Here is a 25,865-nt window from a genome sequence, read left to right as displayed (position 1 = left end):
CTGTCCACCGGGCTGCTCTTGGGTGGGCTCCTGGGCCCGACCCTGCCTCAGCTGAGCGGTGTGGGGTCCTCAGCCCCCGCGGTGCAGGCGCAGCAAATACAGGTCACTTCTGAAGGTTATTGCGCATGCGAGACGGTGTCAATTCACTTGCAGTCCCTGGGACTTATCCGCTTGGTGTGGGGCCACTCACTCATTATAACTCATGCCTATGTTGAACTTCCTGGCTATCCCCTCACTTACACTCTGGTCCTACAAATGTTTCGAATTTACATAACCACTCCCACCATACTTCAGTTGTACAGCCGGGTTCACGACCCCTGTCCTTCATGCTTCCAGTCCTGTACTATATTGTCCTGTCCTTCCCTCACATGGTGTAGCACAACTGCCCATACAACACTTGAATCGAATGAGGCTTATGATGATTTACTTACCTCATCTTTCTTACAGCTAATGTCCTGTCTTTTGTTGTCTTCTCTTTCTATATTTAGTTATCTTTTGAGTCTATCTCCCTTTTGGGTTTTTTTCTGTCGCTCCCCTTTAAAACTTTGTTCTGTCCAACTGAAATGTTCAATAAAACTCCCATCAGAATACAAAGAACCACAGTGGCAGCTTAAAAATGCCATTGTGGCACAGTTAAACTGTTCCAGTATAAAAGGGATAGAGATCCTCATTTCTGCTTCACCTAACAGCTGAACAGGACCAAAACAAAAGTCACCCCAAGGAATTAGGAAAATAAATGAAGGTAATTTACATATAGTGCAGCGCTGTAGTCTCTTTTCATCAACGCACAACAAGTTGAAAATACCATCTCAAAGCAACCGTGGTACTCTGTGTGCTATACTTGGTGCCTGTGATTAATCAAAATGCAAGTGTGATTAATGTTTTAAATAAAATTAATCGATTGACAGCCCTAGTGTATTGTCACACAAGTTAGGGAGATTTAGTGTGTTTTTGCAAAAATGTAGCTGGATTTGGATGTTTTTCTGTTTAAAAAAAAAAAAAAAAAAAAAGGATTTTCTTGCCACCCTATAGCCCATTACCCAAACATAGGGTATGAAGAAAATAGCAGATTGTCCTCACATCTGCCAAACATCCAGTACACTTGCCACGTCTGTTATTCTTTCATTATTATTATTTTTGTTTTTACCATTAGGTTAAACACTCGGACATTTCTCACCCTTGCTCATAAAATACAGACACTTTCAAAACAATCTTTTATATACACATATTTGTACATATTTTTAGTAAGAACTACTCTTCCTCCAACCAGCGGTGATCTGGTACTGTACTGTAACCTCTTTACATTTAAGTAGTGGGATTTGTAATAGGTTTGCAATGTTTTGTCATTTGTGTTTTACTTAAAATAAGTTCTTCGGGTCCAAAGTGGACAAAGGGGATCTAAGACAAAGAAGAGAACCGGTGGACAGTGATGGAACCGATGGGCTGGTTGCCAGATATGTAAAATTACCCGCTTTAAATCAACCAAAAACGTATCGAGAACGATGCAAACAAATACACACGCGTCGTATATCATACAGTGGTGTTAAAAAAAAAAAAATTTGCTCATTTCCCCCCGAGACGTACGCGTTTTTCGAGGAACTGTACTCGATAATCAAACTGGTCCGACCGATTCGGAAACGCCACGATAGAGCTCATACATGTTTTGTCATCATAGTAATATTACAAAGCAAATTGATTTACATCGCGGTTTTCATACACCAGGTAACTCGGTGTGCTTCACGTGATTAAATAGCATTGAAAGGAAAAGAGAATTGAAAAGAAAATCATTTTAAAACAAAATGAAAAATAAACAGTACAAAATGAACAATATTTTCCAAGCGACTGTAAATTGTATCTTCACGTTTTTCATGTTTACGGTGAGATTATTAAAGGAGATTATTTTCCGGTTGCCGCGGATCTGGCAACCCAGCCCAGACTCAATCTGTGTCAATTGGCGGTGCGAAGAAAGAAAGGCCCGGAGAGGCTGCCTCACAACAACCGGAGCGTGCTTTTAACCTGCGTGGAGCCTCCCGGACGGGTTATTTCTCTTTCCAAACACGGCGGGTGCTGCGCTTTTGGCGTGTTTTGTCGGCGTTTGAGTGACAGGTGTCGAAAGGGAGCGAGGATGAAGCCCACTGCCTCGATGCAGAAGACGCACAAGGGAGGCTTGTGTCTTTGTTTTCGTCCTTTTTTGTCCCTTTAACGGCCTCCCGCTCCGAAAGGACAACAGTACGGACGGTGACGCTACACCATGAGGATAATCCCAAATTATACTTAATCCTCGTGCTAATTGGCGAACGGCTTCTGAATTGTGTGATGCCCCACGTTCAGTAAACGCCGCATCGTGATTTACTGGCGTTGTTGTTGTTGTTGTTTTTTAATTTTCATTTTAAAAGAGACAATTAGATGAAAGATGGTGTTTCGGAGCGAGGAGATGTGCCTGGCCCAGTTGTTCCTGCAGTCCGGTTCGGAGTACGACTGCATCAGTGAGCTCGGTGAACTGGGCCTCGTCGAGTTCCGAGATGTAAGTATTTACAACCAGCAAAAAAAAAAAAAAAAAAAAAAAAACACACACAATATACCCATCTGAAGCATTCTGTTATTATTGATTCAGTATTCTGCCGGCTTTCTAGCATGCGTCAAAGGTGCACCTGCACGGTTGTCGACCACCACAATGTATCCCCATTAGGCATCCGTTAATTAGTAGATTTAAATCGGCGATACCTCGCTCTTGCGCAGTAGCGCGATATTGTGCCATTAGAGGGCATCAGCGCTGCTTAATTAATTGGTCACAAATAGTCGTTCGTTCGCCACAAATAATGTATCTTTGCTCATCGAGCTATGCCAGCGACGTTTGGTGAGATGAAATGCTCTTCCACGGTTAACCTGTGTGTCCACCTGTTGCCGTACAACAGAATGATAGCTTTGCGGTCAACTAAATATCAATATATATTATATTATTATATATTACAAACTGAGTGAGGACATTTCCGACTACGTTGAGACAAAAATTGGGATTATTTCACTTTACAGCGGTGCCTTGACTCGCGAATATATTTCATTCTCAAAGCATCTTTGGCCATCAAGGAGCCATATAATACACACAAAGAGTTTCACAACCAAGTGGCACAGTAATTAGAGTAATATGTCATTTTTCGCAGAGGATAAAGAATATATGCCTGTGGACATTGTTTAAGTTCTGTCTGCATGTCTTGCTGGATCATTTGTGTGCAAATATTAATTGCTTAAAGGGTACTACTACAACAATACTAGTTTAGGTGGCCCATCTATGGCATTTTGCATTGTGTTTTAGGTTTCAGCTAGGGTACTTAAGTAAGTAATGTAGTTTGATTACATACATAACATGTAATTCTCTTTGTTTTTATGTTTAACCTTCAACTGGGAGTTGCACTAAACGGTTTAAATGAAGCGATTAGCCTCTTTTTAAAAAAACAAAAACAAAATAAAAACAAATGTATTTTATTTATTACTATTATTATTACTACTGCTTGTTGTGAAGTTCGTTGCCACTATCTAGTTCTCATAACTTAAATTTCTGCTCACAACTCAAGAGAAAAAAATCGGCCAAGCGACGTTTCATATTTAAAATGAATAAATCGTAGGTTGGGTCACGTATACATGGCGGTAACAATGTACTGTATATGATTTTTGTGACATTTTTCTTTGGTGGTGTGCCTTGATTATTCTACTGTAAAATATCTGGTTTGGCTCAACTAATTTTTAAAAATGATTGAATTATTCTGACTGCGATTGACTGGCGACCGGTTCCGAGTGTACCCCGCCTCTCGCCCGAAGATAGCTGGGATAGGCTCCAGCAGCCCGCGACCCTAGTGAGAAGCAGCGGTGAAGAAAAGGGATGGATGGATGGATGGATAATTATTCTGATGTTTATTGATATGTATATGAACCTAATATTTGGCCCATATTGCCTGTTCTGTGTGGTCATATTGAATGAGATTTCTTGAATTTGGTCAAAGTAGCTTTCAGGTCTTTAAAAAAGGCTTCCGTTTGGCTTCCTTGCAAGGAAAAGTGAAAAGATTTTGTAAATGCAGATGTTTTAATGTCTCCCTTGTTTTTGATCTTATTAGACTGTAGGATAATAAATATCCATCCATCCATTTTCTGTATCCCTTATCATCACAATGGTCGTGGGATTCTAACAATACAACGATAAAGATCAAGGATAATGAGAAACAGAAGAGTGTAGATGTGCACTTTTTTTTATTTTTGCACTTTCCATGGAAAAATCCAACTGTGCTGACGGTGCAGTTAACTGACCTCTCCCCCACTGATCACCGTTGAACCTTATTGACTGCTCTGGTTCCAGCTCAATCCAAGCGTCAGCTCCTTCCAGCGGCGCTTCGTCAGCGAGATCAAGAGATGCGAGGAGATGGAGAGGATTCTGGGTAAAAGCGGCGCCTGGGGATATTACACATACAGTTGAAAGCAGATGTTTACTACACGTACAAAAAGGACACATGCTTTTTTTCTTCTTCACTGTCTGAACTCAGACTAAACATTTTCTGTTTCTAAATGCCACAATAATGAGAGGATGTTTTTTTTTGGTTCAATTTTTCATTACGTTCATCAAAGTCACTTTACATATAGTAAGATTACTATGCCTTTAAACAATTGGGGAAACCCCAGATTATGATATAATTTTTTTTGGAAGCTTCTAATAGGTTTATTGACAACATTTGAGTTAATTAAAGACACCTGTGAATGTATTTGAACTAGGGACACCTGCAACACAGCTTCTTTTTGTAACCATGGGAAAAGCCAAAGAAATCAACCAAGATATCGGGAACGTCTGGTTGCCATGTTCATCTGTTGAAACAATTATATGCAAGTATAAACACCATGGGAATGTCCAGCCGCCGTACTGTTCAGGAAGGAGAAAAAAGCAAAAGACCTTGTGAAGATGGCGGCTGACGCTGGTAATAGTGTGTCGTTATCCACAGTGAAACCAGTACTGTACCAACAAGGGCTGAAAGGCCACACTGCCAGGAAGAAGCCATTACTCCAAAAGCATGAATGAAAAAAGAAAAACAAAAGATGACATTTTACAAATGCAAGCAGGGAAAAATACCGTAATTTTTGGAGTCATATCGTGTGGTCTGACAAAACTCAAACGGAACTATTTGACCATAATGAGCAACGTTGAGTTTGGAGGAAAAAGAGGGAATCTTGCAAGCCTGAGAACACCATCCCAACTTTGAAACACGGGGGTGACAGCATCATGTTGTGGGGTTGTTTTCTCCAGGAGGGACTGGTGCAATTCACAAAATAGATGGCATCAAAGGGAAAGAACTTTGTGTAATTGCTGAAGCAACATCTCAACACATCAGCCAGGAAATTAAAGCTTGGGTGCAAATTGATATTCCAAATGGACGATGACCCGGAGCATACTGCCTAACCGGTTACGAAATGGCTTAACGATAACAAAGTCCATATTTTGGAGTGGCCATCGCAAAGCCTTGATCTCGGTCCCGATGAAAATGCGTGGGCAGACCTGAAAAGGCATGTGCAAGCAAGGTGGCCGACAAACTTTGCTCAGTTACACCAGTTCTGTCAGGAGGAATTGGCCAAAATTCCTGCCAGCTATTGTGAGAAGCTTGTGGAAGGATATCCAAAACGTTTGACCCACGTTATACAGTTTCAAGGCAATTATTCAAATACTAACGAAATATATGTAAACGTCTGACTTTGGAGAAAGTAATTGTCTTTAAAAAAAATCCTCCTCGTATTATTCTGGCATTTAGTGAATACAAAAATGTTGGTAATCCTAATTGACCTAAAACGGGAAAAGTTGAGTCTGATTTCAAAGTCAAACATTGAGGAAAATAAGCATGTGTTTTTATATAATGTATGTAAACTTCTGATTTCAGCTGTACGATATACACAAAATAAAACCCATTGACTTTTGTTGGCCAGGTTATCTTCTGAGGGAGATCCAAAAGGCTAAGATTGCCGTTCCTGAGGACGATGAGAGCCCACTTGCGCCTCCACCGAGGCAAGTGCTGGAGATCATGGTAAGTGGGGCTAGTCTACATGACGCTTTTGAGGTGTCAAGCCTCCCGTCTATTTTGTGACATACAGTGGAGGGAATACTTATTTGATCACCTGTTAAAGGTTTGCTCACTAAAGAGGCCCAGATTTTACACTAGGTGCATTAAGTAGATTTAGATACTCATGAATTGGCTCAATGAAGGTTTCGAAACACTGCTCTGAATCCTGCCGCTTGGAAACTCATCTTCAGTTCCCGCTACAGGTTTTCTATTTGGTTGAGGGCTGGATAGTGTTTGCCATGGCACCAAGGACCAATCCCAATTCTGCCCCTTAACCCTTGCCCTTGGTCTTTCCCTTTCCCCTTAGCCGTCTGTTTGTTCAATTCAATCTGGGTTTCTCAAACGTTTTGGGTCCAGGGACCCCATTACAGGGAAGACATTTTTCCAAGGACTCCCTCATAAACCTAACGGCAGTTAAACATAACTACCATGTATATCCCTAAATGCAATTGGATTGAAAATAAATTGCCGTGGTTCAGGAGAATGCCATAATATTTAAAGAAAATTCGCAATCACGAACAAAAGTGTTGTTGGGTTTTTTTTTTCATAATAAAAAAATCATAAGCTAAAGTCACAATATTAAAGTCAGTTTAATGATGGAAGACAGAGTGTTTTAAGAAGTTTTCAAAAATTCAGCTATTCTCGTAATATTACCGCTTTTTATTCTGAAAATGACACCATTATTCTCAAGATAATAGGAATGTATTCTAAAAATAAATATGCCTTTTGTTCTAAAAATAATAATACAAAATAAAAAAAGAGACTGTATTGCTGTAATAATATGCCTTCCTAAAACAATCTTCAACTCATGTCAGAGTTGTTAATTGGCCCAAAGCTAAGATACGGAGGAGTGATTGGTTTATTATGTTTGTTTTAGTCCATCTGATACGTCATTATTAATTACAAATGATTTTGCGGACCCCCAAGATACGACTTGCGGACTCCCGTTTGCGAACCCCTGATTTTAGCTATTGACTTTGCATATTTGAGGGCAGGCTTATACATGTGCCTTCTTCTTAAGCAGGGGGCTTTTCTAGGCACGGCAAGATTTCACTTCATCAGGCACAGTATGTTACCCACTGTATTCATGAGTGACTGAGGTACCAATTGCCAGCCGATCATTAAGAAGTTCAAAATAAATAACACTTCATTGGCTGCTGTTTTGTCGTTTTTTTTTTCAGGAGCAGCTTCAGAGGCTGGAGATGGAGCTCAGCGAGGTGGCGAGGAACAAAGAGAAGCTGCGGAGGAACCTGCTGGAGCTTATCGAGTACACGCACATGCTGAAGATCACGCGCACCTTCATACACAGGCGCTCCAGAGTGAGTGTCTTACTGCTCCTTTAAGTCACTTACACAAATAAAGTGGCGCCTCTGAGGTCGTGCAATTCTCAATTTGGTTAATTCTTTCTGAAAAAATAAATCTCCTCCTAGGGTTGCACAATTAATCGAATTGAAATCGTGATCTCGATTTAGGTTGCCACGATTAAATCAGCCTGATCATCTGCGATTTTCTTTCTTCTTTTTTTACATAAATGCAGGGACTGCTGCATATGAAAAGTGCTTTGTTTGCAGCAGTGCCCGCAACCTAGTCAGCCTGCCACCAGGGGGCGAACACATGGTTAATGCTTCATTAATCTCCAAAATAAAAGTCGAAAATGGTATTGCTGTCCTGTGTAGAAATATACGAAGCTATTATTTTGATGTTGGCCCTCTGAGGACGTTGACGGAGAGGCGGCGTGTTACGGTAAGACACTATTAACAATCGTTGTAGCGGCTGGCTTGTCTTCAACTTTTCGGCTGGCCCGACTGCAATGAAAAAGTCAACAGAGAAGGAAATCACAACTGTGGAGTTCTTTGCAGTTCTTTGTGACCGTGCACGACTGACCAATGGTCAAGCAGAACAACGGAGACGTACCGTCTTTGACAATTCACTATATTGGCGACGGGGATTTTCAAATGAAAAGTTGGTAAAGCCTAATGTTGTTGCCTCAATGCATAAAGTGTATTTGCTTCCATTCATTTGCAATTCGTGATTGCACTTTGTAATAGCACATTTATTCAGTTAGCCCTTGCTAAAGTAGAATTTTTTTTAGGGGGGGGTACATTTATTTTTTTTAAATTATCATTTGTTCTTATTTAAAAACTCATTTTACTGTTACATATTGTTTGTTAAAAAGTAGTGCAATAAAAAGATTTTTCCCTAACATGAGGATTAATCATGATAAATAATTGTGATTACAATATTGATCAAAATAATTGTGAATATTATTTTTCCCACAATGGTGACATCAATGACATCAGCAAATCTCCTAAAACCTAAGTTCAATGAGGATCAGATGTGGGGGGGGGGGGGGGGGGGGTGTATTTTGCTTTTTATTTGGCTTTTTTGTTGCAACATTTATTCTGAAACGATACTGTCATCGATGTCATGTAAGACAGAGACCTCAGTGTCAGTCAGATTAATTCTGACTTCTTTTTCTTTGGCTTTTTGCGTCACTTAGGGGTAAGAGAAAAAGCCGAGAAGAGAAGAAAAATGTACACTGGTAGAGTGGTAGTTAGGTGAAGCAAGCAAATTTGTATTAAAAAGCAGTAAGACTCGGCGTCACTTGTTATAAGGTATTTGAACGCTGTTATGTTGAAAATAGATGATGATAGATAGATGATCCAAGTGTCCACCTTTATTGTGACCTATAACCCGTGCAACTAAATTGAAAAAGAAAGTGACATTTCTAAGGGGAAAAAGTAAAAACCATCCATCCATCCATTTTCTGTACCGCTTTATCCTCACTCGGGTCGTCAAGAAAATTGGTATATCATGGAAAACTGTCTGTTCATCCATCCATGAATCCATCTATCCTTCCTTCCCTTTTCTTCCACTTATCCGGAGTCGCGTTGCGGTGCAGCAGCTTGAGCGGGAAAGCTCCGACTTCGCTTCGTCATTGGAAGGCGTGTTGGTGGAATTGAAGCCTTTGTATTTCCCCCACCCGACTCACAGGGTCCCAAGTTAAGTTCAGCAGCGACCCATCCCCACTATATACAGTGTTGATGGTTCACTGCGTCCCCTTCCTGAGACGCCAGATGATGGAGCAGAATTTCCTTGAAGCCGTATAAGACAAATACTATCAAAATGAATGGCTTTCTGAAAAGTATGATCCTATGCGTTTAATAATTCAGTGTAAAATGTTGTGCTTTATGAATTGAACAAATGAAATTGTTGAACTTTCCTACTATATTCTAACTTATTGAGACGCATGAGACATTGCAAGGTGTGAATCTGACAACTCAATAAGTACACTGTCACAAATTAAAACGTTGTCCCCTTTCATAATTAGCATGAGGCTCTTGGTCCCCAGTATGAAGAATTCCCCACCTTGGACACCGACCCTGTGTCAGGTTACACGGGCATGCAAAGACTCGGAGCCAAACTTGGGTGAGCTGCCGTCATGTACTGTACTATAATGGATCCATCTTTATAGTGGCTTAGCTCACCGTCAGTGCATTCTGGCTTGTAGATTCATTTCCGGCCTCATCCAGCGGGTGAAAGTGGAGGCCTTTGAGCGCATGCTGTGGAGGGTGTGCAAGGGCTACACCATCCTCAGCTATGCGGAAGTGGGCGAGAACCTCGCTGATCTCGACACGGTGAGCTCGTTACAAATACTGTTCTTCCATTTTCTCCAGTGCTTGTCCTCAGTCGAGTGGCAGGTGAGATATTTATTTATCCTGGACTGGTCGGTGGCCAATCGCAGGGCACATATTGACAAACAAACATTCACACCTTTGGACAAGGCCGTCTAAAATAAACCCAACATCCATCCATCCATCCATTTTCTACACCGCTTATCCTCTAACATGCATGTTTTGATTTTATTTGTGTGTGTAGCCACCGGCTTGTTTTGATATGGGCTACCGAGGCAGTGGCGCAGGCCGGAATTCTCGGAGGTACGACACGTCCTTAGGTGTAAATAGGCGTTTACCCAAAGTTAGCTAGGATATATATACATAAAACAATGAGCTGACTAAACCTGTGTATTAAGCAAATGTTAATCTGCACGCAGACTGAGCTCCATGGCTCACAAGCTTCCTTCCGCGACGGTGCATTACAGCGATCAACAAAACAAGCCTACTCAAATGTATCTCACCTTGCCATTTTCCCTGAAGTTGTTATTTTCTAAAAAAAACATCCAGACTTTAAATATAGACATTGAATATTCCGCACGGGTTCCATCAAATGAGAAAAGAGGCGGAGTTTTACAACACTTCCCATACGTTTGAGAGTTCAAGAGCATTATTGGATTTGTTCTCAAGCCATTTTAACCACTTTAAATTGGTTAATACTGCCTAAAAATAATACTAATAATACTATACTGCCAATAGTATTAATTTGGGAAGAAAACATGAAATTGACCATATTTGGACATGCAGGGTTTCCGCCCAACAGTGACGAAATGTAAGTGTGTTTCAATAGCGCAACTGGAGTGTTCCGTTTGTCTTAGAAGACGTTTCTCCTCTCAACCGAGCAGGCTACATCACTTTGGTTAAGACTCACTAGACATATTTGTTGCGGAGAAACTCAACTATTTATGCGCCAAGCTGGAGGCGGCCTAATGGCCTTTCCCTTTTTTGCAATTCCAAAAGAATGATACCGTACATGGTTTGGAGTGTGCCTCCAACTTGGAGCTTAATAGTTCTGTTTCGCCACATCAAATCAGGCTATGACTTGATGAAGCCTGCTCAGATGAGAGGCCAAATGTCTTCTAAGACAAATACAACTGTCCAGTTGCGATCAATTCAATGCCCTGAGAATGAAATGACCTGAATGAAGGAGAATATTCAGTGTGTTTTCATAACTTTGAATGTGTTAAACGTGCGTGGGAGAGGTAAAGCCATATACGAAAATGTTTTTCATATGGTCACTCCAGATTGCAGATTTTTACCTGTTGTGGCTACATCTGGAATGTATCCCCTGCGATAAATGGGGGTTCACTAGTGTAATGGGCAGTAAGTAATAAGAACTTGGTGTTATTGCAGGGTGAGATAAGCAAGAATGTTGTGTTCCTCATCTCCTTCTGGGGAGACCAGATTGGACAGAAGGTTAAAAAAATCTGTGATTGGTAAGTTTACATCTACACAACTCCCTCGATTTAGCCAGTCATTTGTTCTGCTCCATGATCTCGCTGTCTTTCTCAGTTACCACTGCCATCTTTATCCTCACCCCGAAAATGACGAGGAGAGGGCAGACATGTTGGACAGCTTACGAACGCGCATCCAAGACCTCAACAACGTAGGGCAGCTCCCACAGATCTTCATGATTTGGAATCGAACATGATGATGAGTGAGTTCCGGTACGTTGCAGGTATTACATCGCACAGAGGAGTACCTGAGGCAGGTGCTGCAGAGAGCCGCGGAGTCGGCGTACTCATGGGTTGTGCAGGTGAAAAAGATGAAGGCCATCTACCACATTCTCAACCTCTGCAGTTTCGACGTCACCAACAAGTGTTTGATCGCTGAAGTGTGGTGCCCTGTCAGTGACCTGGCCAACCTGCGGGGGGCGCTAGAGGAAGGCTCGGTAAGGAAGCTGCAAGAACATCTATCCATCCATTTTCTGTATCGACTGTCGACAGATGACTTATGGCAAGAGGCGGGGTACATCCTGGACTGGTCGCCAGTCAATCGCAGGTCACATACTGTATAGCACAGTCGTCTGCGTGCTGCGCAAAATGATCCAATTTCACTTAATTGGTCCGAAAAGTATGATTTAATTACTATAAATAATGGACATCTATCTATACCAGCGACTTATAGTGACAGCCAGAACAAGTAAATGCTCATCCACTAGATAGCAGAAGGTTCAATTAACCTGTGCATCCGCCTGTTGCCAGTATGTCAGTATGTCCTGCAAGTATGTCAGTTTCAAACATGCCCAGATTTGACACGAATTAAATTGGAGTAAATTGAGACAAGATTATTATTCCATCGAAAGTTTATACTGTTTGTGACATTTTTGTTCCGTGATGTGGTGTGATAATGGTCGAGACAGAACATACAAACTGGCCGAGACTCTAACCCAGATCCTATCGACTGCAAGGCAGACATGATAACCACTATCATGGTACTTCCACTACAATTATATAGGTATAATTTGTTACTGTTCAACTGACACTTTTTAATTAAATTAAATTTGATTTTGATGTCACAGGCTAGCATGTGATTTCTCCCAGCCAATCAGCTATAAAGATAGAAATAGAAATTATAATGCTAAAGTAATAAATATTATCCTTTTATGTGAAAATTAGAAATATATTTGATTATTAGAGCCTAGACAGCAGGCTGTGCAACAGCCCCTTTGGAATCGCTGTGTTTATTCGTAGTCTTCCAGTGAATAAATTCACCAGTTTTTGCCAATTTGTGTATCCTGGTGAAGATTGATGTATCTTGGGTGACCCCCAAAACTCATTTACTAGTGTCCCTTGGGAAGGCTGAGAAAATTAGCTCCAGAAACCCAGTTTCTCCTTTTGACGTGAAATTGGGTGGTTATGTCTGTCATGAAAGGACGCAGGATACTATATAAACTCCATTATCTATTTTGGGAAAAATGGGGGGGGGGGGAATGAAAAAAAAAATTCCTTCAATCACATATACATGTACATCGGCCATGTCATTATGGTAAGAGCAGTGAGGACATGCAGCAGCTAACCAGTAGGAGAAGAGGACAGAAAAGGGTGGACAGGATGGGGGAGATGAGCACGCAGGGCTACAGATGAGCGGTGTGGTGGAATGCTTTCATAGTGTCTCAACACCTGTAAGAAACTGTTAGATGATATCTTGATACAACCTGTGTTGTCGTAAGTTTTCACAGTATAATTCAAGCCTGCAGTGTGTCTATGGAACTCATTAGTGAATAAACACCATATCACATGCATGTTAGTTAACTGGTGTACGCAGTTGCCGTGCTCCTGTGTTTTATTTATTTTTGTATTTTTCAGCGAAAAGGCGATGCAACCGTTCCATCATTTGTGAACCGCATCCCAAGCGCAGACACCCCTCCCACCTTAGTGCGAACCAACAAGTTCACATGTGGATTTCAGAGCATCGTGGAGGCCTACGGCGTGGGGGACTATCGCGAGGTGAACCCAGGTAAGCGCTACTTGAGTCCTGTTGGTTCTCAAACGTTTTGGGTCCAGGCACCTCTTATGGAGGAGAAATCTTCCGTGTACTCCTCATAATTCATTTATTCATTCATCTTCCATTCCGCTTCTCCTCACTAGGTTCGCGGGCGTGCTGGAGCCTATCCCAGCTATCTTCGGGCGAGAGGCGGGGTACACCCTGAATTGGTCGCCAGCCAATCGCAGGGCACCTCCTCATAATACTAACGCTTATTTACTACCATGTGTCAATGCCATAGAAATTAAAAAGTTGCCTTTTCTCAAGAAGTAAGTCCTAAAGTTAACGATTACAAATGCACATTTCATGAAGAGGAAAAAAGTTCTGAATGTTACAAGAATAGTCAGAATTTTTTCAACCACAAAAAAGTTCATGATCTTTGCCAGAATATATATATCCATCCATCCATCCATTTTCTGAGCCGCTTCTCCTCACTAGGGTCGCGGGCGTGCTGGAGCCTATCCCAGCTGTCATCGGGCAGGAGGCGGGGTACACCCTGAACTGGTTGCCAGCCAATCGCAGGGCACACATAAACAAACAAACATTCGCACTCACAGTCACCCCTACGGGCAATTTAGAGTCTTCAATTAACCTACGATGCATGTTTTTGGGATGTGGGAGGAAACCAGAGTGCCCGGAGAAAACCCACGCAGGCACGGGGAGAACATGCAAACTCCACACAGGCGGGGTCAGGGATTGAAAGAATGAATACCGATTTTTCTAACACAAAGTTATAATAGGAGTTTAATGAGTGAAGAAAGGCAAAAGTGACTTTCAAAATACATCTTTATTCTGGTGATATTATACCTTTTATTCTGGAGATGCCCTTGCACTAAAAAAAAAAAAAACGAATAAAAAAAAAATACTATTCTCAAAAATATGCCTTTTGTACCAAAAAAAGGACTGTATTCCTGTAATACTAAAATAAAAACAACTCACAATCAGATCGGCGCTTTTCTTCGGCCCAAAGCTAAGGTAGAGCGGAGTAATTGGTGTATGTTTGTTTTATTGTAGGTCTCCATATGTAGGTATGCACTTTTTGAAATAATGCAACATAATTTATTGCAGCGTATTTTGCAGACAGCGGGTGTCCGGGGACCTCAGTTTGAGAACCACTGCTGTAGAGAAAAGACAATTTGTAAATAGAGCTTTAGTCTCAAGAAAAAGCATTTCATGTACCTGTAAGTTGTCCTAATTTGCAGCACCCTACACCATCATCACGTTTCCCTTCCTGTTCGCCGTCATGTTCGGCGACCTGGGCCATGGCGCAGTGATGAGCCTCTTTGCGCTCTGGATGGTGCTGACGGAAAAAAAACAGAAGAGGAAACGCTCCAGTAATGAGGTGAACGTTTCCAGTCCACCACCACGTGGAGTTTATTTTATTATTATTTTTTTTTTTTGCAAATTACTGGACTTAATTTGCAATAACAAACATTACTCCACAGATATGGGCGACCTTCTTCAATGGGCGCTATATCATCCTCATGATGGGGCTGTTCTCCATCTACACGGGCCTCATTTACAACGACTGCTTCTCCAAATCGATCAACATATTCGGCTCGGGCTGGAGCGTAAAGGCCATGTTCACCAGGCAACAGTGGACGTATGTTATACACAGACGTGCAAAAGTCTCTTCTATAACAACTGGCAAACAGATGAGATTATATGGCCAATTAAATAACTAACTGGAAACTTAGTTATAGACTAACATAACATAATCCTGGTTAAAACAACACATTTAATGAAAATTACAACAAAAAAATCCACGTATCATTTTGAAAAGAGGCCTCTCTGCTTCATATAAATCCACACATTTTGGTCGGGGTGGAGAGGGGGTCATAGGGAGAAGGATTTATTTCATTCAACATAATTATTTTCAGTAAAAGAAAATGCAGTTCTTGTCACCCAAATTATCTTCATTTTTAATTTTGTATTTATTTATTTTCTACCACTATTATATTTTATAATATCCATCCATCCATCTTCCGCACCGCTTATCCTCACTTGGGTCGCGGGCGTGCTGGAGCCTATCCCAGCTATCTCCGGGCGAGAGCGGGGTACACCCTGAACTGGTCGCCAGCCAATTGCAGGGCACATATAAACAAACAACATTTGCACTCACCTTCAAACCCTATACTCCACACAGGCGAGGCCGGATTTGAACCCGGGTCCTCAGAACTGTGAGGCAGATGTGCTAACCAGCCTCCACCACACCGCCCCTTTTTTTTTTTTTCAGTTCAGGGTGTACCCCGCCTCGTGCCCGATGGTAGCTGGGATAGGCTCCAGCACGCCCGCGACCCTAGTGAGGAGAAGCGGTACGGAAAATGGATGGATGGACTTTTGATCCTAGAGAAAATGTTGATTTAACATGATGGTATCTGTTAAATACAGTCCAGTAAGAAAATGCAACGATTTTCACACAAAAAATGTTTATATATTTTTGATTTATATTTGTTGACCATTTTGTATTTTTAGAATATGCCATGAAGTAAATGAAGATAATTGTTTCAGATATTTACATATTTTTTTATATCTATATGTCTTATAATAAAACAATTACATTACAATAATTACAATAATTTTTAAAATACATTTTTATTTCATCTTCGGGACCTGCTTTGTACTTTACAGGAACGAAACACTCCAAACGAACACTTTGCTCACATTAGACCCCAACGTTAGCGGAGTTTTCACGGGCCCTTACCCGTTTGGCATCGATCCTGTGAGTAAATGCACACAAGGCTTACAACAAGTCAAATGATGTCTCATATCGTTCTCAGCGAGATGTTCTTGTTTTTTTTTACTTCCACAGATATGGAGCATGGCGGTTAACCGGCTGTCCTTCCTCAACTCGTATAAAATGAAGATGTCCGTGGTCATTGGGGTCATCCACATGAGCTTTGGTGTGGTTCTGAGTGTTTTCAATCACTTGTAAGTGTGTCACTTTTTTGGGCCGTTTAAAAAAAAAAAGTTGTCCTTTTCACCCAAGCCACTACTAAAGGAGGTGGCATCTCCTTTGACAGATTGTTGTATTTTTCAGGATTTTATCTTATATATGTCATGTTGACATTCCCGTGCTGGTCCACTTGGTGCCGCACCGAAAATGACGCATTTTACCGAGCAGTTGGCGCGGCACGGCCTCTTGTCTTCTGGTTGGTAAAAAGCTGTCTAAACATATTATTTTGCATTTCTGTAGCAGAAAATAATAATACAATATTTCCAGTGTAAACAAAAACAATAATTGCCGTGAATGAACTCAACACGTCTTTCCGAAGCCCCTTTAGCTTCCCAACGAGGTGCCTGACGTAGGACCGAACAATGCATGCACAAATGCAGCAATGATAGAGAATGACTCGGTCTGTCTGCATTCTACTGCCCCTGATATCCCACTCACAAATGCAGACAGGCTGTGATGTACAAAAACAATAACTGCCGCGAATAAACATAACACCTCTTCCCAAGGACCATTTAGCTGCCCAGTAAGATGCTTGACGTAAAATACACAAGGTTCAGCACCGTCCGAACAATGCACGCACAAAACACAGCAATAATAGGGTGTTTGCGGCAATAATATGTTCCGAAGAATCCATCTTTTTTCCTGTTCGGCCGTCCTTCAAAACAGAATAAACATGTTGTAAAATCACATCCAAGAGGCACAAAATGCAGAGACTATGTCGTATCGAAGCGACAGCTCTGTTGTTGTAATGCTGAATTCCAGCAGCAAGGGGGTGACAGATGTTGCATACAATAGCTTTCGCATAAGTGATTATTTCTTTGATGACCGATTCAGTCTATTCTTCAATATTTTCTTTCTTTCCCCTCAGGCACTTCCAGCAGAAGTATGATGTCTATCTGTTGTTTCTCCCTGAGCTTCTCTTCCTGCTCTGTCTCTTCGGGTACCTGATCTTTATGATCGTTTACAAGTGGTTGGCTTTCTCGGCGCGGGACTCCAGCCAGGCTCCCAGCATCCTCATACACTTCATTAGCATGTTCGTCATGCAGGGCAAGGACATCGTTCCTCTGTATCCGGGACAGGTAATGTTTTTGAGGCTTGACGTCCTTGATCATCCTCAGTCAGATTGTGGTGTTCTGCTGAGCTGTGATTGATTTTTGTTTCGGTTTAAAGACAGGCACGTTTAAAGGAGACACATTATGTATTTTGTTCACAACTTTAAAACAGTTCGAAAATGTGTCTTAATAACATGTCCATGACACGCTTTCATTTAAAAAAAGAAATTATAGTACACTTTACACCAGTGGTAAGCAAAGTATGCCCCCTGGGCTGCATTTGGTTACCTTACATTTTCCCCCTAAAATTGGTGTTTTAATCAAATCTAAATGTGGACATCTATTTTTCACATTGCCCTGCGATTGGCTGGCAACCAGTCCAATTAAAAATGGGAATTATTTTATTCTTGAAACTGGAAATGTTACATTTTTAAATGGTTTGCCTTGGCCCATCTGTTTGTTTTAAAATTCCAATGAGTTAAGCACAGAAGTTATTCCTCCCCTGTTTTATACCTTTTATCTATTGTCTTGCTGTATTCAGCCGGTTTCTAACCAGTCCTCACTCCGCCCCATACGCCGCTTGGCCAATGGTGAGTACGGCTTTCGTTACCATGACGACCGGGGACAGCCCTTAGGGGGTTGCAACGAGACAAAGGGTTTGTTCTTGCGAAAGCAGATGCCACCATGTTGAGAAAAAAGCAGGCATCCGTAAAGATGAACAAAGCCTTGTCACTCATGGAGGTCGCACTTCATACGTTGACTGTTTACACTTGGTTGTTTAATTACACACTTCAACAGGCTCAGATCCATCTAATCGTATTCGAGTAAATTAAAAGTCAGTTTTCCATAAGATGTTTCCTTTAAAAAAAGATGAAGCTTTATAGCTGACTTAAGCAAGGTGTGTGCTCTCGTTGACGTGTGTATTCCCTTTTCCTTCCCAGACGGGGCTGCAATTTTTTCTGCTTGCGATCGCCATGCTGTCTGCTCCTGTGCTGCTTTTCGGAAAACCTCTCTTCCTATACTGGATGCACCGCGGAGGCAAAGGTCTACGCAGGCGCAGAGTAGGTCTTCCCTTGGCATCGTCTTCCACTCGCAGCGCCTGATTTACTAAGATTCCATAATAGCGGGTGCCAAAATATGTGTTCATTCAGGCTAACAGATTGCGCACGTTGTTGACAATAGGTTTCAAAAGTGGTGGAGTCTGCCATATTTAAAAGCGGCTTTTGCGTTCTTAGGTAGCTCGAATGGTTTTCAGCATGGAAAATGTGGGAGAACACTGCAAGCGAAAAATGTTTGAAGTAATCTAATTAGAAGAGTCAGTGGGAAAAAAAATATATTACTGAGTTACAGAAAATAAATCTATTGCTCTTAATATTTGGGGCCAGCAACTGCATGTTTTGTTTGGTTTAACTCGCCCCGAGTGCGTGGGAATGAATGTCTCTGCCCATTCTTACATAACATGCATTTAAAACCAGTGTTGGAAAAGTTCGTTTTCTATGCGAACTACTTCAAAGTTCAGTTCATAGTTCCAAAAACTAACTAGTTCAGTTCATAGTTCATATTTCAAAATGATGAACTAAGTTCACCATTCCAAAAATGAACTAGTTCATGGTTCTTTTTCTTTTTTTTCCCCCTCAATATGTTGATGACGGGCTATTCCCTTTTAAATTCTGGCATTTCATTTTCCCATTTTTGTCACTCATTCAGTCCACACTAGTAGCCAGCTGCAGCTTTCACCCTCCAATCTCAAAAACATGAGGAAACATTTGTTGCTTGAATGGTCTTTTTTAAAATGAGGAATTAAAAAAAAAAAAAAAAAACAGAACTTTTGTCCGTGATCTACAAACAAAAAGACAATGACAGGAACGATGGTGAAAGGCTATTGATAATTTTGTCTTCCCCGCAGCTCTCGCCGAGTTTAATAACTAAATATTTTATCTCTTCTTATACTACAAAACAAAATAAATTCCATATCATGAGTGTGATCGTACAGAGTTTTAACTACAGCATTTTGATAAAAAAAAATAATTTTCCTCATAATCAATTTTCACAATTATGTACTGTATTACAAAAGAACCACCGTAGAACACATTTACTCCCATTTACGCAGTGTCCCTGAACGTGCCTTGCACTCTCACGCAGTTGCGACGCGCCTGCGGCTATGGCCGCACTAAATCGCTTGCCAAATACAGCGTTTATCCGCCGACATATGAAAGCTAGTATATAGTGTGTTCAGATGGCTTTTGTCCTGAAAGTCCCTAACAACACCTGGCACTCTTGAATGAAAACAAACTTTTGTTTGAAAACCGTTTTTTTTTTTACCCCAGATTGAGCGCGTCCTCAATTACGTTCATCAGGCAGCAGTGAACAGAGTTCAGTTCACGTTCATACAAAATGTGAACTAGTTCATGAACTTTCGTTCATTGAACTTGTTCAGCTACAACACTGTTTAAAACACATGGAAAACTGCTCTGCAAAAGGCCAGCACCAATTGCCACCATGCACTAATTTGACTCAGATGCACAGAAGGGCAGAGTTGAAAGGAGTTGCAGTATGTAGTAAATGACACGGCATAACTCCTTTTTGTGACTGGTTCCAAGTGAGCCCGCTTAGATTATGCAGAAGCTCCAAAATTGCATTGCAGGATATTTTTAGTTTCTGGCATTTCAAAAATTACCTGCTCAAAAGCAAAAGTCTGGGCTTCCCTGCTAAAGCTGCTTCCCCTACTACCTGACCCCAGAAAAGTGGAGGTTGAAGGGAAGGGATGGGATGGACCTGCGCCTCCTTGTCATGGTTCAGCATGCAGGTGCCGCTTTCTCCTGCCTTTCAGATGTGGTATCATATGTGCAAAATCAGCCATCAGAATTCATTTCAGGTTTGATAAATCATATTGCACGTGCTAACTTCATATATTTGCATATACTCTACTCGGAAAACAAAATGAACTTTGTGCCAATTGAGCCTATTTGGCAGACCCAACCCTGAGTGAGTCTCGTAGTTAGTAGATCAACTTCCACCTCTGTTTGCGGGCCTTTTTGCACACACAAAACTTAAGTAAATCAGTCCCGTAGGGACCCATAGGCGCAAAACATGATATCTGAGACTCTGCGGCCACATTTTTATTTCAGAAAGAAACTATTTTTGCTTCCATCAGGGCTATGAGAGGGTGAGGCACGCTAGTGAGGATGACAGTTCAGCAGCGCCATCTTATGAGGACGATGAAGAGGAGGGACTTGATGAGATGACCCACAGGGACCTTTGTCCTCGAGAGGTGAGAGAGACACCAGTTTACTGTTCAACAAATATTTGCACTTATTTGTCCTATTTTCTGTGTTTATATCAGTGTTTGAGATTTGTAACTCTTTAAGTTTTGACAAATGTGTGACATTTATTTTTATTTTGGGTATAGCACCTACACTCTTAATTACACTCTACCTTTCATCCCCTTTTGTATCGGAATGCTGAAGATGTCCTGTGGGTTCCATGCCATGTTGACATTGTCACACACAGTACACATGCACAATCCAATGTGATCCAATAGAAGAGTCTGCCTTTAAGTAACCAAATATTAAATAGCTCTCAGTTAAACACTTATGCACACTGCAACCACAATGATAAGCATGTTGTGAAATGAATGTTGCAGTGTGGATGAGAATTGAGGATTATTGCTCACAATTGCACACCACTGCCAAGTGTAACCACAATAATAAACATATTGTTAAAAGTAAACCTTTCTTGTCAGTTAGAATTTAACCTTGTCTTTATTTGATACAGCTTGTTTTATTATTATTATTATTATTATTATCTATTTATGCTGTGAAGGTGTACCAAATGTTGTGGCCGGTGAGTATACAAAGCACGGCTGGGCAAAGTACAGCCCACCGAGGATTTACATTATCAAGTGTACTGTAATGTTTGTTGCATTTATTTTTTTCCCCCTAAAATTAAAGTTGACTAAAATGTATTTATTTTTCTCCTAAAATTGGTTAAGTCCATGTTTATTCGATTTTATTCATTTGTCTCATTAAACACCTTAGTTAATTTATTGTAAACAATAAAATATGTAAAATAAACAATTGTATGTATACTGTTCATTTAACATTTCTGTATTGATTTGATAAAATGTTTAATTAGATCCAGTTTAGTTTATTAAATAAAGTAATTTAAGATGAGAATGAATTTGATTTCATCAGTAAAAAAACTATTTCACGTTTACTGTACATTTAAAAAATAATGTAATTTGTTAAACATTTGGTTTATTATAATTACATTATAAATAGAAAAAATAGACTATTTTACTATTTTATTACTAAAAAAATACAACATTTTGCATACTAACCTAACTTCTTTTTTTTTCATCTATGAATGCCCAGCTGCCCGTTTTAAAAATCAAATGTGGCTCTCGAGCAAAAAAAAGTTCACCCTCCCCTGATATACAGTAAGCAAATACTATGAGAGTCATTTGTTTCCGTGGCGATTTGTGCTCCAGTTTGACTTTGCAGATGTGCTGCTGCACCAGGCCATCCACACCATCGAGTACTGCCTGGGCTGCATCTCCAACACTGCGTCGTATCTGCGACTCTGGGCTCTCAGCTTGGCACACGCGCGTAAGTGCAATCGCTTTGTAAGCTCCGTAGCTTGATCCACCCGCAGTCTATCGTGAGCAAACGAGATCCGATTCAAAAGTAATAATGCTCATCACTTTTGATTGACGTGGTCAGAGAGGTATTGCTTTAATAGGGTGGCTGGCTGTTGTTTTAATTTGCTTGCAGAGCTGTCGGAGGTGTTGTGGGATATGGTGATGCGCCTGGGCCTGAGGATCACAACCAGAGTGGGGGTGGTGCTTTTAGTGCCTGTGTTTGGCGTCTTCGCGCTGCTTACTGTGTCCATCCTGCTGGTCATGGAAGGTTTGTCGGCCTTCCTCCACGCTCTCCGCCTCCACTGGTGAGCCTACGTCATCACCACGCTATGAAACGACATGCTGTCTTATGTTTATTCAAATTGGTGATTACCATTTGACAAAAATTCCATGCGTATGGAGAAAATCAACTGGTATTTTTATATAATGGGAGAATGTCACTCATATTGAGCAGAATAAAGCTCATTTGTCGTAGCTCAACTTTCTGTCGTTGTCACGTACTGTAGTAGCCATTGAAATGAATTGACATTCTATTCATGTAGCCCTCTAAATACACCACGAAGAAAAAATAGCACTGTATTTTATGAAAACATAAATTCAGTGTAATTTTAGTGGGCGGCACGGTGGATACTGGTTAGAGCGTCAGCCTCACAGTTCTGAGGACTGGGGTTCAATCCCCGGCCCCGCCTGTGTGGAGGTTGCATGTTCTCCCCGTCCGTGCCTGCGTGGGTTTTCTCCGGGCACTCCGGTTTCCTCCCACACCCCAAAAACATGCATTAATTGGAGACTCTAAATTGCCCGTAGGTGTGACTGTGAGTGTGAATGGGTGTTTGTTTGTATGTGCCCTGCGATTGGCTGGCAACCAGTTCAAGGTGTACCCCGCCTCCTGCCCGATGATAGCTGGGATAGGCTCCAGCACTCCTGCGACCCTAGTGAGGAGAAGCGGCTCAGAAAATGGATGGATGGATAAACAGAATGTCACAGCAACAACTGTAGTGTTTGATGTGTGCCTTTTAAAGGGTGTGGTCGTGATGGGTGATGTCAGGAGCATGGCTAGTTAATCTTATGAGCATGTGGATGAGAGTTTTGGCCTACTATCGCTGCTTGTGAGTGTTCTTATTTTGTATTTGTGAGTGTGACTGTTTGTCCCATTCATAAATGGCTGAACGTGCGTCGGCGACTGTCGCTCTCGAAAAACGTGGAAGTTAGGGAACGCTCTTAAGTCAAAGTTACCACTGTACTTCTTTAGACAGCGAACTAGTTGGGACTCAATCAACAGTGCCTCTGCTGGAGTTTCATAATTTAGAACAGTTCCCTGGTTACTTAGTAACATGTAACGTTGATGCTCTTGTTTTGTAACGTATATCTTCAGCGTGAATTCGGTGTACTAGCTGTGTGTTGGTGAATTTAGATTATTGCAAAGCATTCCCTCCTGTGACTTATTTTTTAAATTATAGTACTGTACAAATACAAATATCAATGATCTCATCAGGAACTAGTCGACTTGACTTTCATCACATTGGTGTACTGTCAACTTCAGTATTGGGAAAGTTCATTTTCTACGCTTTCTACGTTCAAAATTCATTTCACTATTCCAAAAATGAACTAGTTCAGTTCATAGTTCGTAATTCAAAATTTTGAACAAAGGTCGGTCTTCCAAAAATGAACTAGTTCATAGTTCTCTTTTTTTGTTTTTTTTTCCTCAATATGTTGCTGATAGGCTATTTCCCTCAAATACTGGCATCTCATTTTCCCATTGTTGCCACCCATTCAGTCTACAACACCGCTTATCCTGTTCAGGTTCACGGGGCACTGGCGCCTATCCCAGCTGACGTCAGGCGAAAGGCGGACTACACCCTGAACTGGTCGCAGGTTACATATAGACACGGACAACCATTTGCACTCACATTCACACCGTCACTGAGCGCGAACTGAGCAAACGCTGCCCGCACCAAAGCCAGGCGAGTGTACCACTACACAACCAGTGACTCCTAGTAATCAATTTATGTACTGTATTATAAAAGAACCACCAAAGAAACATTCTCTCCTATTTACACAGTGTCCCTGAATGCACCTCGCATTCTCACGCAGCTGCGACTTGCCTTTCCGTGAATGGCGGCTGTGGCCGCACTGAATCGGTTGCCATATACAGCGTTTATCCGCCGACATATGAGGGCTCGTATATAGTGTGTTCCGACGGGTTTTTCCTGGAAATCCCTAACAAAACCTGGCACTCTTGAATGGAAATGAACTTTAGTTAAAAAATCCGTCTTTGACGCCAGAATGAGCGCGTTCTAAATTATGTTCATCAGGCAGAAATTAACTAACTTTAGTTCACATTCGCACAAAATGTGAAGTAGTTCATGAACTTTCGTTCAACGCCGGTCAACTTGAAAAATCTGAAGTTGTGACACTTCACGGACCCAGCTACAGAATGTAGTTGGTTACAATATGTGTCCCCTTTAGTTGAGTGCCTTCATTAAAAATGACTGCTTGTTTTGTTTTTTTCTGTCCTCAGGGTAGAGTTTCAGAACAAATTCTACCACGGGACAGGTGTCAAGTTTGTACCTTTCGACTTCTCGCTCCTGCCCTCGGTTTTCGAGCAAGACGGCCTCCTCTGAAGTGTTGAATACACAAGTGGAAGTCGGCCGTTTTAACTGGCAAGGATGCTGCATACACTGGGAAAATTCTCACTGTGAAAATGACAAGGAACCCTCAAGACAATTAGAATTCACTCTGGTAGCAATCTCTTTTTTTTTTTTTTTTTTTTCACCCACCGTCTTGATTTGAAAGCAAAAAGAAAAAAATCCTACTTGCTGTGCTGACTGCCTTACTTCTCCACCCAGCAAACTTCACAGGTTCTACATGTGTCAATGATTTCAAAATACAACTGAGATATCCAAGGCACACGGGTGATTTTAAAAGTTGCATTGTGCTGTGTGTGATTACTGCATTTAATTTAAAACTAACTATTATACAGCACAATGTACAGTTCGTAACCATTTCTAGCATACCGACTTAGTGCCATAAAGATTTACTAATGATCTGGGCTTTTTTTTTTTTTTTTTTTGCGCCAAATTTCATCAAACAATTGAAAATTTCTCAAGCAAAGAAGCACTTTTCAGAAATGATTGTATCAACACTTTCCCTGTTTATGATTGTGACGATGCCAAATTCAAACTGTGTTCGCTGTTTGCTTATTGTTCATTTGTTTATTTAAATGTAACCTCTGTAATATGAAGAAAAAAAGGCAACCACTGCTTATTGTATTTCTTGATATGGTTAATCATGCTTTTTATTTAAGCAACTCTCTGTATAAGAGTCCTGATATTTTGCCATTTTGATGTGTTAAATAAAGCTTTCAAGACTTGCAAGCAAATGGTACTGTACTTTTCTCTGATTTAGTTTGTGCCAAATGTAATAAAAATGTTGGAAGACTGATGGAGAGTGTTTCACACTCTTGAGCCTCTCTGGTCAGTGATTCTGAAGAGAAGGGTCTGTCAGGAAGTTCAACCTCAGATTTTAGAAGAGCAATGTGGTTTTGGTCCTGGCCCTGGGCCCTCAGGAGTATCCAAGACGGTGCATGGAATTTCGCCCAACCACGTGCTTTGTCGACTTTTAGAGAAGGTTTTTGACCTTTTTCCCTGGTGAGTCTTGTGGGGATCATCTGGTAGTATGGAGTACCGGACCCCCATACGGACCGTTCGGTCCCTGTATGACTGGTGTCAGAGTTGGGTCTGCGATGCCAGCAAGTTCCCGGTGAGGGTTGGACTGCGCTAAGGCAAGTCCACATGACTTGTGTCTGGTAATATAATACAGCAGTGGTGCCTTGAGATACAATATTTTTCATATTTGAGTTGTCGCTTGACTGATTTTCTGCCTTGAGATACAATTTGAGTACGCTTCAGACCCCCACCGCTAGATGGCACCAGCAAATGTGAAAACATCCGGCCACCATCAATTCACATT

General features: G+C 41.2%; 1 protein-coding gene across 1 annotated transcript; it reads left to right on the top strand.

The window, feature by feature from the left end:
* The first annotated feature begins 45 nt into the window (after nt 1–45).
* On the top strand, nt 46–25,290 carry atp6v0a2a (ATPase H+ transporting V0 subunit a2a). The gene is made up of 21 exons (XM_061747960.1): nt 46–2,229; nt 2,397–2,524; nt 4,349–4,427; nt 5,956–6,053; nt 7,271–7,408; nt 9,421–9,518; nt 9,601–9,727; nt 11,117–11,199; nt 11,276–11,369; nt 11,442–11,654; nt 13,072–13,222; nt 14,452–14,591; nt 14,695–14,852; nt 15,881–15,971; nt 16,062–16,180; nt 17,074–17,284; nt 18,199–18,318; nt 20,412–20,528; nt 21,747–21,864; nt 22,030–22,201; nt 24,415–25,290. Exons 2-21 carry the CDS (start codon nt 2,414–2,416, stop codon nt 24,515–24,517), a joined length of 2,541 nt encoding a protein of 846 aa, XP_061603944.1. The 5' UTR covers nt 46–2,229; nt 2,397–2,413; the 3' UTR covers nt 24,518–25,290.
* Nucleotides 25,291–25,865: the final 575 nt, after the last annotated feature.

The sequence above is a fragment of the Phyllopteryx taeniolatus genome, chromosome 15 (genome assembly GCF_024500385.1).
Source record: "Phyllopteryx taeniolatus isolate TA_2022b chromosome 15, UOR_Ptae_1.2, whole genome shotgun sequence".
NCBI lineage: Eukaryota > Metazoa > Chordata > Actinopteri > Syngnathiformes > Syngnathidae > Phyllopteryx > Phyllopteryx taeniolatus.
This window is presented reverse-complemented; position numbering and strand designations above follow the sequence as displayed.

Excerpts from the sequence above, each read along its gene's own strand:
- atp6v0a2a (XM_061747960.1), top strand. The coding sequence starts at position 2,414 with ATGGTGTTTCGGAGCGAGGAGATGTGCCTGGCCCAGTTGTTCCTGCAG. Across the intron at positions 13,223-14,451 it reads CTATCGCGAGGTGAACCCAG|CACCCTACACCATCATCACG; the intron begins GTAAGCGCTACT and ends CCTAATTTGCAG. Across the intron at positions 18,319-20,411 it reads AAGGTCTACGCAGGCGCAGA|GGCTATGAGAGGGTGAGGCA; the intron begins GTAGGTCTTCCC and ends TGCTTCCATCAG.